This window comes from Rhincodon typus, chromosome 24, assembly GCF_021869965.1.
Source record: "Rhincodon typus isolate 14 chromosome 24, sRhiTyp1.1, whole genome shotgun sequence".
Taxonomy (NCBI): domain Eukaryota; kingdom Metazoa; phylum Chordata; class Chondrichthyes; order Orectolobiformes; family Rhincodontidae; genus Rhincodon; species Rhincodon typus.
This window is the reverse complement of record NC_063355.1, coordinates 34680969-34696264: the sequence shown is the minus strand read 5'-3', so window position 1 is coordinate 34696264 and position 15296 is coordinate 34680969. Positions and strand designations below refer to the sequence as shown.

General features: G+C 43.8%; 1 protein-coding gene across 3 annotated transcripts in view; it reads left to right on the top strand.

Annotated features, from left to right (window-relative positions):
- The window catches only part of LOC109916125 (coronin-1C-like), a 165415-nt gene that overhangs the window by 147476 nt on the left and 2643 nt on the right, over window positions 1-15296 (top strand). For all 3 annotated transcript variants that reach the window (XM_048611299.1, XM_048611300.1, XM_048611301.1), the window contains 3 exons: window positions 5894-6039; window positions 7553-7610; window positions 8713-8949. In XM_048611299.1, coding sequence (XP_048467256.1) covers window positions 5894-6039; window positions 7553-7610; window positions 8713-8949 — 441 coding nt within the window. The remainder of the gene's footprint in view (window positions 1-5893; window positions 6040-7552; window positions 7611-8712; window positions 8950-15296) is intronic.

Below are 15296 nucleotides of genomic sequence, written 5' to 3'. Positions count from 1 at the left end.
CCACAGTGGTCGAGAACGCCCTCAACCGTGTCTCTCTCTCATTTCCCACAACTCATCCCTCACAACCCGTCCCCGCAATAACAACCAAAAAAGAATCCCCCTCGTCCTCACGTATCACCCCACCAACCTCCGGATCCAACGCATCATCCTCCGACACTTCCGCCATCTGCAATCCAACCCCACCACCAAAGACATCGTTCCCTCCCCACCCTTATCTGCTTTCCGGAGGGACCACACTCTCCGTGACTCCCTTGTCTGCTCCACACTCCCCTCCAGCCCCACCACACCTGGCACTTTTCCCTGCAACCGCAGGAAGTGCTACACCTGTCCCCACACCTCCTCCCTCACCCCCATCCCAGGCCCCAAGAAGACTTTCCACATCAAGCAGATGTTCACCTGCACATCTGCCAATGTGGTATACTGCATCCGCTGTACCCGTTGTGGCCTCCTCTACATCGGGGAAACCAAGCGGAGGCTCGGGGACCGCTTTGCAGAACACCTACGCTCGGTTCGCAATAAACAACTACACCTCCCAGTCGTGAACCATTTCAACTCCCCCTCCCATTCCTCAGACGACATGTCCATCCTGGCCTCCTGCAGTGCCGCAACGATGCCACCCGATGGTTGCAGGAACAGCAACTCGTATTCCGCTTGGGAACCCTGCAGCCCAATGGTATCAATGTGGATTTCACAAGTTTCAAAATCTCCCCTCCCCCTACTGCATCCCAAAACCAGCCCAGCTCGTCCCCGCCTCCCTAACCTGTTCTTCCTCCCACCTATCCTCCCCTCCCACCTCAAGCCGCACCCCCATCTCCTACCTACTAACCTCATCCTGCCCCCTTGACCTGTCCGTCCTCCTTGGACTGACCTATCCCCTCCCTAACTCCCCACCTACACTCACCTTTACTGGCTCCATCCCCGCCTCTTCGACCTGTCTGTTTCCTCTCCACTTATCTTCTCCTCTATCCATCTTCTATCCGCCTCCCACTCTCTCCCTATTTATTTCAGAACCCCCTTCCCCTCCCCCATTTCTGATGAAGGGTCTAGGCCCGAAACGTCAGCCTTTCTGCTTCTATGATGCTGCTTGGCTTGCTGTGTTCATCCAGCTCTGCACCTTGTCTCGGATTCTCCAGCATCTGCAGTTCCTGCTATCTCTGATACAATTTCTTTCCTAGTCTCTGGGTTATTTTATTAGGCAATAGCAACAATGCCTTCTGTATTTGTGCTGACATATAACATTTCGAATCTGAGAAGTAGAGTTAAAATTCATCCAGGTCCTCAATTGTAAACTTCTATCAAATTTCCTGTCAGCCTTCCCTCCAGTTGCAGTCCCAACTTCTTTAATCTGTCCTCAAGTGAAGTTTCTCATCCTTGGAACCATTCTTGTCAACCACTTCTGCACACTCTAATGCATTCACATCCATCCTACAATGTAACATGAAGAACCGTACACAATGTTGTAGTTGAATTGAGCAGATGTCTTCTACAAATTCAGCATCTGTTCCTTGCCCTTACACGGTGTGTCCCTGTTAATTGTTATGGCACAGGAAGAGACAATTCGGCCTATTGTGTCTGCACCAGTTGTCACCTTGGATGCCAGTCCACCATTGCTTCAAGTTTAAACTGTCGTCATTTTGTTTAAATCCTTCAATAACCACATGCACACCTGTGCACTTCCACACGTACCCCCTGGCGTGTGGGGGTAGGGTAATGACATGAGAAAAGGTACTCAAGCCCCTAAAATCACTGAATTCGATGCGGGAGCCACTACAGCAAGCCCAAGACGGAGATGTTGGGATGCAGCTGTTGATTTTTCCAGGCTGACCTTTACCCATTCCTTTGTCTGCCCAACTGTTCTGAGTTCCTTCTCCACCTATCGTTTACTCCTCCTGCCTCCATTGTCCCACTCCATCTTCAGCATATATACAACCTTTTTCTAGCTACAGTCAGTTCTGAAGAAGGTTCACTGGACCTGAGGCGTTAACTCTGCTTTCTCTACACAGAAGCTGCCAGACCTGAGTTTTTCCAGCAATTCCTGACTTTGAATTTACCGCGAACAGTCATGCCCGTTGTTCGTTAGAAATAAGGCCAGAAACTGGCTGCATTCACCTATAGTTAAAGCTGAGGACACTGTAAACTTTACTTGCCATTCTCTCAACTTGTCCTGCCATTTTCATGTTCTGTGCACATATGCACCCTGGTCCCTCTGCTCCTGCACCACCCCTCATCCCCTCGTAGAATTGTGCCCTTTATTTTGTATTATCTTTCAAGGTTCTTCCTACCAAAATGCATCACCTCTCACTTATCTGCCACCTATCTGTCCTCTCCACCATTTGCCTATGTCCTTCTGGAATTCTATGCTGCCCTTTTCACAAGTTACAAGTGTTTATTGCAGTAGATCCCCATCCAAATTGTCCATTTTACTTAGGTGACTGTCCTCTGATTTATCCCCTTCATGATTGAATTTTTAAGGACTTTCTGGGGATTTCAGGCGTGAATTCACCCAATACTCCCATGTATTTTGTGTTTATCTTTTGGTGTTTGTCTGTAGGGATTACAGCATACAACAGAGGCAATTAGATTTCCTGCACCTTTTGAAAATTGTTATTGAATCCACTTCTGTCGGAAATCTGCATCCAGTTTCCTGATTGGTTTCTGCTTCAGTGGTCACTGTGGTAAAACGTCCTAGATTCTGAAGCAACTCTGAAAATATTCTGATACTTACCCTGTGTTCTAATAACAGGTCTAATGAATCCTCAAAATAAATTTGGATATTGTTTGTCATCTGCGTTTGTCCAAGTCACGTTTATTCAGCAAGGTTTAGCAGACCATAAGCACCACACCAATAAAATGTGAATCCCAAAGGAAGGTTTTCAGTTGAAAAATGAATCCTTTAATCTTAAAAGTTGAATTTTAGCTGGAGGTAGAGTTTCCATTGGATTAGTCTTCAAGACTCTGTACCTATTAGGTGCACCAAGTGCCACCGAATATAGTTCAGGATAAAGTTGCAATCTATATATAGAAATAGAATTGCTGGTGAATGAAGTTCCAGCACACACAGTAATTGAAAGCTAATTTTAGAAGGTCTGCTCCGTTTCAGTAAAAAGGTCAAATCCTAGATTAATAGAATACAGAAGGAGACCACTGACTCATTGTGCTTGTGCTAACCCTTGAAAAGGCTAACCAGTTAGTCCCATACTTCTGACCTCCTTCTGTAGCCTTCCAACATTTCCTTTTCATTATCTAATTTCCTTTTGGAAACTATGGAATCTGTTTCCAGTACCCTTTCATAACTTGCTGTGTGAAAAATAAATTCCTCATTAAACTTCAGGCTCTTTTTTTCTAATTAAGTAGGTGTGCAATTGTTGCTGTCTCTATGACTGCTGGAAATAGCTTCTCCTTTTTGCTCTAATCAAAGCTGTTCATGATTTTGAGCATGTAAATCAGTTCTTCCCCTCTCCTGTCCTGTTTTCAAGGATAACTACCCCAGCTTCTCAAGTCTGTCTACATCTGAACTACCTCTTGTTTAGCTCAGTGTCCACTTCAGCTTCATTTAAGGTCATTACATTTTTAAAGTCTGATGCCCAGAAAGAGACATACTACTTCATTCATCTTTAAAGCTTTAGCATGCCATTCTTTCTTTTGAACTGTTCCTCTGTTTATAAAGCTAAGATCCTATGTGTTGTTGTTCGAGCCTTTTTAACTTTTCTTGCATCTTCAGAGATTTGAGTACTTGCACATCTTGTCTATCTCTTCCTATACCCCTCTTTAAGACTGTACTGCTTAGCTTATATTACCTCTCATTCTTTACTATCAGAATACATTAGTTCACACTTCTTAATGATAAGTTCCACCTGCCATGCTTCTGTTCGTTTTGCAAGTATCTGTCTTTTGGTACTATCCTCCTCAGTGTTCATTATCTTTGTATTTTGTGCTATCTGCAAATATGCCTATGTACTGACGTCTATACTGATACTGACCCCTTTCAGAATCAATGTGATAATTGGACCTGTCTAAAAAAACAGTTCTTAACTCTCTTTTTCTGTTTCCTAGCCAATTTCCTACACAGGCTTCCATTTCATCTCTACTGCTAGGAACTGCAAGTTTTTCTCTGAAGTTCAATGTATGGCATTTCCGAAGTTCATCTTTTTGCACCAGTTGATCTTTTCCTTTGAAAGATACACAGTTCTAGTTGAGCATATTTCATTTTAATAATCTTTTTCTTCCTGTCTTTGAATGGAGCTAAATTTGTGTCCTGAGAAAGCTGCTGCTGTCATGTTGCAGTAGAATCGAGCCGGCTTATGAACTTGGATTTTTCAAGGTGTTTCAGTGCTGACTGAAAGGTGCTGACTATTGATTGGTTACCATACTGATCCAACTAAGTGCACTTTATCCAAAAGCTACAGTTTTAAAAATCAGAAACATGTAGAAAAGAGACAATTCTTCTTGATGTATTCCAGCGCGGGATTTAAATGGAGTGTTGCCAGCAAGAAAACTTAAGTCCTTGGAAGAAAAGGTCCAGGCGTTGCGTGGACAGTTATCAATGCAGAGGCATCTTTTCAAGGGAATTTGCCTTTTCCTCAACTATCATATTTACTTTGCTGTGTGGTATAGTGTAGATAATCAGTGCCAATTAGCTGTAATTAAAAAGAGAAGGCAAGCAATTATCAGGTCAAAATTTTCTAGGGCATATTTCATACACCACTTTCTAAAGTTGTAACACCACGGACTGTCTGGAGATGTTGCTTTACTGGAAATTCTACTGCTTATTTAAATATTCAAATCTCCATCCCACTTTTAGATGTTTAGGAATATATCGAGTGGAACTTTATCCTTTTTATTAGGTAAGGCTGAATGGTGATGCTCCCTCTTGCCATATTGTGGATAAAGTGCTTTGTATTGATGTTGCATACAAGCTGTAACTAGTGTTGGTTTCAGCCTGTAGTGTACTTAGTTTTGAGAGAGCAGTGTGCATTCTCCAGTCAATACTAGGGCCAATTCCCATCTCTGTTCCTCATTATTTTTCAACTTCTGTTTTCTGTGATTATTCATATTGTTTCTACACAGCTTCTTTTTTCTTCGTTAAAATTCCCCCATTGTAACTTACTCTTGTAACATTTTCTTCCTAATCAAATGGTTCAGACCTGGATAAGGAATTCAAAAAGAACGATATACCTGCTGTACTAGAGAACTAATGTATAAAGTTGAGATTTGTTTCCAGTGTGGTCTGTCTAGTTCTGGGTGCTAACCTGAGGAGAAGGTAGAAAGGAAGAAATGCTATATGGAAGAGAAAGTCTCTTGCTTAACGTTGCTACCACTCATTGTACGTGCTAATACCTTGTCATGGAATAGCATTCGGAGCAGTCATGAAATATTCAAAACAAATCCCATCACTGTTCTAATGAAAATAGAAAATGGTGGAAATAGTTAGCAGGTCCAGACAGTAACAGAGTTCATGTTTCAGCTCTGTGATCTGTCACAGCTGAGAACATAAAGTGGGTGTAAAACTGTTGGTTTCCAGCTGATTAAGGAGTTAAAATTTTATTCTGTTATATCAGTTGTTAAGATACCACTCTAGTAAAAGTAGACCTAATAATTTAAACATTCAGTGCCACGTTATTGATTTTTTGCAACATTGGAGCAGCCAAGGCCTCCCCTGCAAGTGGGTTGCCTTGAAGTCCAGTAACTGTTATTGTATAATTATATCACCATTGCTGTCCCTATGATCTATGAAAGTGATTTTTGGCGTACCAGGTTAGTCAGACCATAATCTGTTTCTTTAAACTCTCCTTTAGGTCCCCACTCCAGCGACATATCACCCACCGATTTTGATGTTCAGTTCTTTAGAGTATGTAATGTGCCGTGACTTAACTCGAACTTTTGTTCAATACAGGGTGATAGCAGTATTCGCTACTTTGAGATCACGGATGAAACACCATATGTCCATTACTTAAACACGTTTGCCAGCAAGGAGCCACAACGAGGGATGGGATACATGCCAAAAAGGGGCCTTGATGTTACCAGGTGTGAGATTGCCAGGTAAGAGGTGCTGAGTTGTGGTTTGAGTAAACTGTAACTTTGTTCAATAAAGTTTTCCGTCTTGGGTTGTTTCTGTTCTTTAAATTCTTGTATAATGCAAATGTCATTCTCTTAGTGGGAAGAATGGAGATGAGAAATCTATAAATCTATAATCTGTATATAATTGTGAATGGTCTGTTGGTTTGGGAACATATCGTTCATTACTCAACCCAGAAAATACACTCCTGATCTTGACCTGCTGCCTTGTACTAATGTTGAGAAAGTTAACAAAGCTATCAGATGAATTTGAATTGGGCCAGAGATTCTTTAATAGGTTTTATGAATGTCTGCAACTTAACATAATGTCTTCAGTACGAGTTATCAAGTTAATAAAATATAAATAGTTGCAGAAACCACTCAATGTTTTCACAGCTGACTGGTAATTACTACAGCCAAAGAGGAAGCAAAAACAGAACATGTTGGAAATTGAGGTCAGGCAGCACCTTCAGAGAAGTATATGAGCATTAACCTTTCAGAACAGCGCTGATGAAAAGGCGTACACGGTATTTTGCTTTTCTAACCAGATGAAGTTAGACACGCTTTGGCAGCTAGTACTGGTTCTATTAGTAGCAGTCAGATATCTAGTTTAGAAAATTGTGTGACTTTAAACTGCAGTCCCCAAATTTAAGCTCAAAATGTAGTCTTGTCTCATGGACCTATTCGGAGAGAGAGAGAGATGTTACACACTTCTGGAGGAGGTAGGATTCAGACACATACGCACAAAATTGCATGCCAACATTTCAATGTAGTACTGAGGGAGTGATAGAGCTTCCGGTCACTCGGCACTTTATTTTCCATCTCCACTTCAAAGCTTTATCAGTGGCCTTCCACAATGTTCGGTACAAAAGAAGCTATTTGTTAATTAATATGACAATCGATGTTGGTTTGGGGTAAATCAGAAATTAATGTTTATGAAAGTAGCAAGATTTAGTTTATATGCAGATATAACAGTGTGGAGAAATTCTGAAGAAGGGTCCCAACCCAAAATGTCAACTTTCCTACTCCTCTGCTGCCTGGCCTGCTGTGTTCCTCCAGCTACAACACTGTATTATCGCTGACTCCAGCATTGGCACTTCTTACTATCTGAGTTAGTTTATATGCATCCTTGTTTGTCTTGTTGGTTTGCAATTCATTACCTCATCTGTTAATAGCTTGTTATAAATTAAAAAATGATGGTTATCCAATTGTAATTCCATTATGCTCAAGTGATTAAAAAGCATCTGAAACTGGAGATGTGACTGCATCCTTGATCTCTTCAGATGCACTTTACTGCTCCAAATAACACCTCTCCTAAAAGTTTAGGTGTATCAGCATTAGGTATTATTAGATGCACTATTGATCACTTAAAATGATGCCAGAAATGTTTTGCTTTCTGGATCATTGACATATTTTGCACCAACAATTTCTGTATTGATGTGCTTTTTGTAAAAGTTTCATTTCTTAAAACATTTGCAATATTACTTTCTATTTGCAGGTTCTTTAAACTTCATGAAAGGAAGTGTGAGCCAATCATTATGACAGTGCCAAGAAAGGTGGGTGAAATTTTAGCAGAACTTCAGTGTATGTGCTTCTTGCATGGAGGTAAAAGCTAATGTAATTTGGTGTTGATTCTACCAACAGCTGAATGAATGAAAGAATTCTTTGAACCCTGCCAATGGCTGGAGATTGAATGGTGGTGCTAAGAAGAATGGAGGAACAGGCTAGATAGTGTAGAAAGCATTTGTGGCGTTAAGAATACTGAAGGAAAGGAGCAGTGAACTGTTCCAGACAAGAAAAATGACATGTCATTGCATCCGTCATGTTCAATATTAATAAAGCAGAGCAGTCATGAATAGTTTAATCTTTTACTTGCTAACAGTCTCTTGTGCTGCAAATTTCCCTTGATTTTGGTCGCTTGCTTTTGCAAAATTACATGCAACAGGGAATCTGTCATTCAGGTGAGAAGAATGCTTCCTCAATGTGTAGGATTCTGCGCATTTCATGGATATGAGATTGAACGATGGACAGATTCTCCACAACATAGTGGGGATTAGTAGGAGGAGTTCTGATGAAGGATCACTGGACCTGAAATGTTATTTCTGTCAATAAATTCTGTCCTCAAATGATGCCAGACATGCTGAGTTTCTCCAGCAGTATCTCTTTTTGTTTGTTTCAGGTCTCCAACATCTATATTTCTTTTGGTTAGGAGGAGGAGGTTACCCAGATGCCTTCCTCTAGCCAAGTAGAGAGTTTGCTGTTGACATCTACATTTAAAAATCCTAATACTGTTATAATGTAGAACAGAAAGCTAGGGGATCATTAAATTCTACATCACACCACTTGAACGGAGAGGTTTCAAAGTAGCTCACCAATATCGCTGTAACCAAGTCAGTGACAAGAATGGGCAGGCTATAACACAACTCCCAAATAAATCATATCAGAAGAAACTTCATGACATTATTTAACTCAATTCGGGTTCTCATTTTATTTTCAGTATAAGCATTTTTCTTAGCTTTTGCAACTATGTTGCATTTGAACTCGTGTTAATATAATCCATTTCAATCACATCCCATGAAACTTGGCGATTCTGGGCCTTTACTGAAGTATGTTTATTTCTTTATTGTCTTGTAAAATTTCTGCTTTTTCCTTTTCTAGTCTGACCTTTATCAGGATGATCTGTACCCTGATACACCTGGACCAGAAGCAGCATTGGAAGCGGAAGAATGGCTTGAAGGACAAACCAAGGACCCGATTCTCATCTCCCTGAAACATGGCTATGTACCTGGGAAAAACCGAGAGCTTAAAGTTCAGAGGAACCGTTTAGACAAGCCTCCGCAGAACAGGAAAACTGAAAGTGGCAGTACTCCCGTGAAGGGGCCCTCTCTCAATGCAGTAAGTATATGATAGCTGAAGGCATTAGATACCGAAAAGACTTCGAGCCCTGACAGTATTCCAACAATAATGCTGAAAACCTGTATTCTAGAACTAGCCATCTCCCTAGCCAAGAGAGGAAGCTCCATCCTGGAGTGTCATCTGTAACTGCAGTAATGGCTGTCTGTTTACCTGTTTATACTCCCGTCAATATTGTGTCTTACATTCCTCCCCCACCTCACCTCCACCCACACCGCTTCCCAGAACGTCCCGTTGTAAAACTGAGCCACTGGTGGTGCAGTGGAAATGGGTTTGGCTGTACTACCCAAAGGAACCATCAACCTGCAAATATGCACCACTCTAATTCAGTTAGAAAGCGAGGTACACTCAGGAGATACCTTATCTTGCCTTGTCCTCCTAGTCTGCCTGGCTGTCTCTAATACCTTCTCTGTCTGCAGATTCTTAAGCTGCAGGGTCACCATCAGTTGAAACAGCAGCTTGAGCTGTCAAGGCCCAGAATTCTCTTATGGCACAGGATGGGTATTTGACTGGACTGAGGAACCACGCCCCTCTATCAGAGAGATTAAATGTTACTACTTTTGTTTGAGTGGATGAAATTATAACATTCACCAATCACAAACGTGAAGCCCTGTGACATTGCTTACTGATTTTCTTTCACTGGTCCTTAAGAATTGATGAATATTTGGCTCAGTGCTGTGCTCTGTCCTGGGCCTTCTCCTTATCCTCCTATCACCTCTGCTCTTGCACCCTCCAACATCAGGTCCTTTTTTAAAACCTCTGTCTTTATCAATTGAAACTAACCTGATGTTAGAATTCAGTCAGACCTCCCTAGGACCTACTGCAGCGATGTGCTCTTGAAAGCTTCCTGCTAAGTTAATGCTCAAGGAATTGAAGTTATACTTTAGGGTGACTGGATAATGTGAGGAGGGGTTTTATTTTCAAACTTGTCATCTGTAGCTTTATTAATAGAGGCATAGCAGATGAAAACCAGGGGTGGCTCAGTGGTTAGCACTGCTGCTTCACAGCGCCAGGGACCCAGGCTCAATTCCACCTTTTGGGCGACTGTCTATGTACAGTTTGCACATTCTCCCCATGTCTGTGTGGGATTCCGCCGGGTGCTCCAGTTTTCTCCTACTGTCTAAAGATGTGCAGATTAGGTGGATTGGCTGTGCTAAATTGCCTGTAGTGTCCAGGGATTTTCAGGCTAGGTGGATTAGCCATGGGAAATGCAGGGTTATAGGGAAAGGGTAGTGGAATGAGTCTGGTTGGATGCTCTTTGAATGCGGGGGTGTGGACTTCTTTGGCCAATTGGCCTGTTTCCACACTGTAGGGATTCTATAAATATTAAAAAAAATATGCTAAATCTTTCCACTGATTTGGCCTCAGTATGTGTATTGTTCAATGTTGAACACCAGACTTCTCCAACAAGTGGAAACTGAACTTGAAGCTGACTTCTGTCCAAACCAAGTAATTGAAGTAGGTGTTCCCAGCTGATGTAGTGCTTTGTTTCACTTCAGTGTGCAGCCACTCTGCTAAGAGCTGCAGGTTTCTGTTTTGATGAACTTCCATCCTGCTTCTTAACCACATTAGCAATTGGGAAACTCCCAGAGTTTTGGGCCCCATAGCATAACGGCTGATCAGTTGTGGTACATGTAAACACAATGCCCTTTGACTCATTTTTACCTTTTAGATAATGCAACAACGCTGCCTACTTTATAATAGGAGTAAAATAGATGAGTGATAAAAGCTTTAGTTACCTTGTGACTGAGTGTAGGTGTTGGGATGTCATGTTGAGGTTGTACAGGACGTTGGGAAGGCCTCTTCTGGAGTATTATGTCCCATTCTGGTCACCTTGTTATAGGAAGGATATTATTAAGCTGGAGGGGCTTCAGAAGAGATTTATCAGAATTTTGGCAGGAATGGAAGGCTTGAGTTATTAGGAGAGGCTGGATAGGCTGTGACTTTTTTCACTGGAGTGGCGGAGATTGAGGGATGACCTTTATAGAGGTTTATAAAATCATGAGGGGGTATAGGTAAGGTGAATGACAGGTGTCTTTTCCCTAGGGTGTTGGATTTCAACACTAGGGGGCATGTTTTTAAGGTGAGAGGAAAAAGAGGGGCATTTTTTTTTTGTGGTTCATGTGTGGAATGAACTTCCAGAGGAATGGGTGGATGCAGATACAGTTACAACATTTAAAAGATATTTGGATAAGTACGTGAGTAAGAAACGTTGGAGGGATATGGGCTAAGCACAGACAGGTGGTACTGGTTTAGTTTGGGATTATGTTCGTCATGGACTGGTTGGACTGAAGGGGCTGTTTTCGTGCTGTTTGTCTGTATGACTCTATGTAGGAAATTTGACAACTCTTTACTAAGCAAGTTCCTGCAAGCTGCATCAGGTGAATTAACCAGTTTTGATATTTGGTCTTTAACTTGCTGAACCAAGCTGATCATACTGTATAAATTTTACAGTTCAGTTTTAAAATAAACGTATGCAGTGGAGACCCTGTTCAAACACTTTGAAAATGTAAACCTCATCCCCATTAGATTAGAATTATTTATCTGAAGTGGGACAGCAGATACAAAAACAATGACATGTAATACCTGAGTCAAACCTCAGCTAATTACTTTCTCGGGTGAAGGAAAGTGGAAAATAATCTAAACAAGCGAGGTTTTGGAGCTGGATTAAAATTACACCTGTAGACCTAAAGAAAACCTGCATTTAGATTGTATCTTTTACATTTTACAGGATGCTAATTTATTTCAATTAGTAATTTTTTTTTTACTCACGTTGAGTGTGGTCGTGTAGGCAAATGTGGCGTGCTGCCTGTACGTGGGAATACGGTGTACAGCAATAAGATAAATGGCCAGTGAATCTCTTTCGGTGTTGATTGAGATATTGTGATTTACCAGGACAACAGGGTACTCTGTTGCTACTCTTCAGATGGTGCCACAGGATTTTTATTACACCTCTAGAAATGGTAGGGTTCTCACTTAATATCTTACGTGAATGATCTTTGTGCATAAATTCACTGTGTTCATCTAATCATTAATGTATGAGATAAAAAGCTCAGGTCGCAATACCAATGTGTATTGTCCCAGTATAGCAATGTGATTGACTCTTATCTGTTCTCTGGGCAACTAAGGATGGGCAAGAAATTCTGGCCCATCCTGTGACGCCCATCCTGTGACACCCACAGCCAATGAAATGAGTTTAAAACAAACCCCATAGAATATTACTGACCTTCCAACTAGAAAACAAACCAACTTCCCCTACACCGTCTCTCACCAATGCATTACCAACTTGTATATCAAATATACATCCAATTTCATACAAACTCCTTTTGCTAATAAACTCTTGTGTTGAATCTTATCAAAGCCTTCTGAAAATTCATAGTCAACATTTATAAGCACACACCTATCATCATTTTGGTTCAAAAATTCTGCCAAGTTAGTCAAACATTACCTACACTTCAAAAAGACGCTTTGAACAACTGATGTATTCCCAATAAAAACCAAAAGAACTGCGGATGCTGTAAATCAGGAACAAAAACAGAGTTGCTGGAAAAGCTCAGCAGGTCTGGCAGCATCTGTGGAGGAGAAAACAGTTAACGTTTCGGGTCCGGTGACCCTTCCTCAGAACTGTTCACCGGACCCGAAACGTTAACTGTTTTCTCCTCCGCAGATGCTGCCAGACCTGCTGAGCTTTTCCAGCAACTGTTTTTGTTCCTGATGTATTCCCAACACATTAATCACTTTTCCTGGTAGATTCCATGAACTGACCTACATTTAAGACGTTGAACGAGATGTAGACGATTCAGCCCATAGAGACTGCTTTGCCACTCAGATGATGGCTGATCTGATGATCCTTAGTCAATTCAGTGTGGAGCTGGAGTAACACAACAGGTCAGGCAGCACCAAAGGAGCATGAGAGTTGATGTTTCAGGTCAGGACCATTCATCAGGAGTCCTGATGAAGGGTCCCAACCCAAAACGTCAACTCTCCTGCTCCTCTGCTGCCTGACCTGCTGTGTTCCTCCAGCTCCACACTGAATTGACTCTGACTGTAGTATCTGCGGTTCTTGCTAACCCCAAATAATTCTTAATCTCATTTTCCTGCCTTATCGCAATAACTCTTGATTCCCTGATATAACAAGGTGTAGAGCTGGATGAACAAAGCAGGCCGAGCAGGAAAGCTGACTTTCCCTGCGACTCCTGAAACACACACACTCAGCAATGCGCTGGCATCTCCTGGTACTACAATCGAGCCTACCCCAGCTCCGAGCCTCCCTCTCCTAGGCCTGCAAAGGACCCCTCCTGTTTTTCATTCTTTGCAGGATCTACAACCTGAACTCTCAATTCTACTCTGCTTTATTGGACACTAAAAACCGTAAGTACACTAAATTTACTGGTGCCTGCCACCCTACCCAGGACCTTCCCCACAATGTGCCCGCCGCCATTGGCCATGTGGCCACTGTCGGAGCTCCCACGGATGACATCACATCCACCACTTCCGGTACAGCGAACGCCATCGATGCCGCCGCTGATGCCACCGCCTCCATTTCCGAGGCCAACACCACAGACATCAAAGACACACCTGACACCGCTGCTGCCGCCGCAGCCAACATCCAGGACACACCGACCGACGACACACCGACCGACGCCACTCCGCCCGCCGCTCTGCCCACCACCTCCGCAGCCAACAGCTCCAGTGGAGACAATGGCACCCAGCCCTGCCGGGTCTTCACCATCCCCCCCAGACCTCCCCCTTACTGAGGACGAACGGTCAGTCCTCCGTAAAAGGCTCACCTTTATCCCCCTCCACCCTAACATCAACGAATACCGCTCATGCTTGGACGTTGAACAGTTTTTCCTCCGCCTCCACGCTTACTACTTCAATCGTGAGCCTCACCCTCCCTCTACTGACCCCTTCTCCCACCTCCAACACACCCCCTCCTCCTGGACACCACCCCAAGGCCTCCTACCCTCCCTCGACCTCTCTTATCTCCAACTGCCGTCGAGACATCGATCGCCTCAACCTCTCCACCTCTCTCACCCACTCCATCCTGTCCCCCACAGAGCATGCAGCCCTCCGGTCCAATCCCAACCTCACCATAAATCCCGTGGACAAGGGAGGTGCAGTTGTAGTATGGCGCACTGACCTCTATATCGCCGAGGCTAGACGCCAGCTCTCTGACACCTCCTCCTACTGCCCCCTTGATTATGACCCCGCCCCCACCACCAAAACATCATCTCCCAAACCATCCACAACCTCATCACCTCAGGTGACCTCCGACCCACGCCCTCCAACCTCATCGTTCCCCAACCCTGCACCGCCCGCTTCTATCTCCTTCCCAAAATCCACAAACCTGACTGCCCTGGTCGACCCATTGTCTCCGCCTGCTCCTGCCCCACCGAACTTATCTCTACTTATCTCTACTCCATTTTCTTCCCCTTTGTCCAGCAACTCCCCACCTATGTCTGTGACACCACCCACGCCCTCCACCTCCTCCAAAACTTCCAATTCCCCAGTCCCCGACGCCATCTTTACCATGGAAGTCCAGTCCTTATACACTTGCATTCCCCATGCAGGTGGCTACAGGCCATCTGCTTCTTCCTGTCCCGCAGGCCCGACCAGTCCCCCTCTACTGACACCCTCATCTGCTTAGCTGCATTCGTCCTCACCCTTAACAACTTCTCTTTCAATTCCTCCCACTTCCTACAGACAAAGGGGGTGGCCATGGGTACCCGCATGGGCCCAAGCTATGCCTGCCTCTTTGTAGGTTACGTGGAACAATCCCTCTTCTGTACCTACACTGGCCCTAAACCCCACCTCTTCCTCCGTTACATCGATGACTGTATCGGCGCCGCCTCGTGCTCCCACGAGGAGCTCGAACAGTTCATCCACTGCACCAACACCTTCCACCCCAACCGTAAGTTCACCTGGACCATCTCTGATACCCCTCTCTCCTTCCTGGACCCCTCTGTTTCCATCTCTGGCAACTACCTGGAAACCGATATCGATTTCAAGCCTACCAACTCCCACAGCTACCTAGAATACACGTCCTCCCACCCACCCTCCTGCAAAAATGTCATCCCCTATTCCCAATTCCTTCGCCTCTGCCGCATCTGCTCCCAGGATGACGCACTCCACTCCCGAACATCTCCGATGTCCTCGTTTTTCAAGGACCGCAACTTCCCCCTCTCAGTGGTCTAGAACGCCCTCGACCGTGTCTCCTGCATTTCCCGCAACTCATCCCTCACACCCCCTCCCCGCAATAACAACCAAAACAGAATCCCCCTCGTCCTCACGTACCACCCCACCAACCTCCGGATCCAACGCATCAT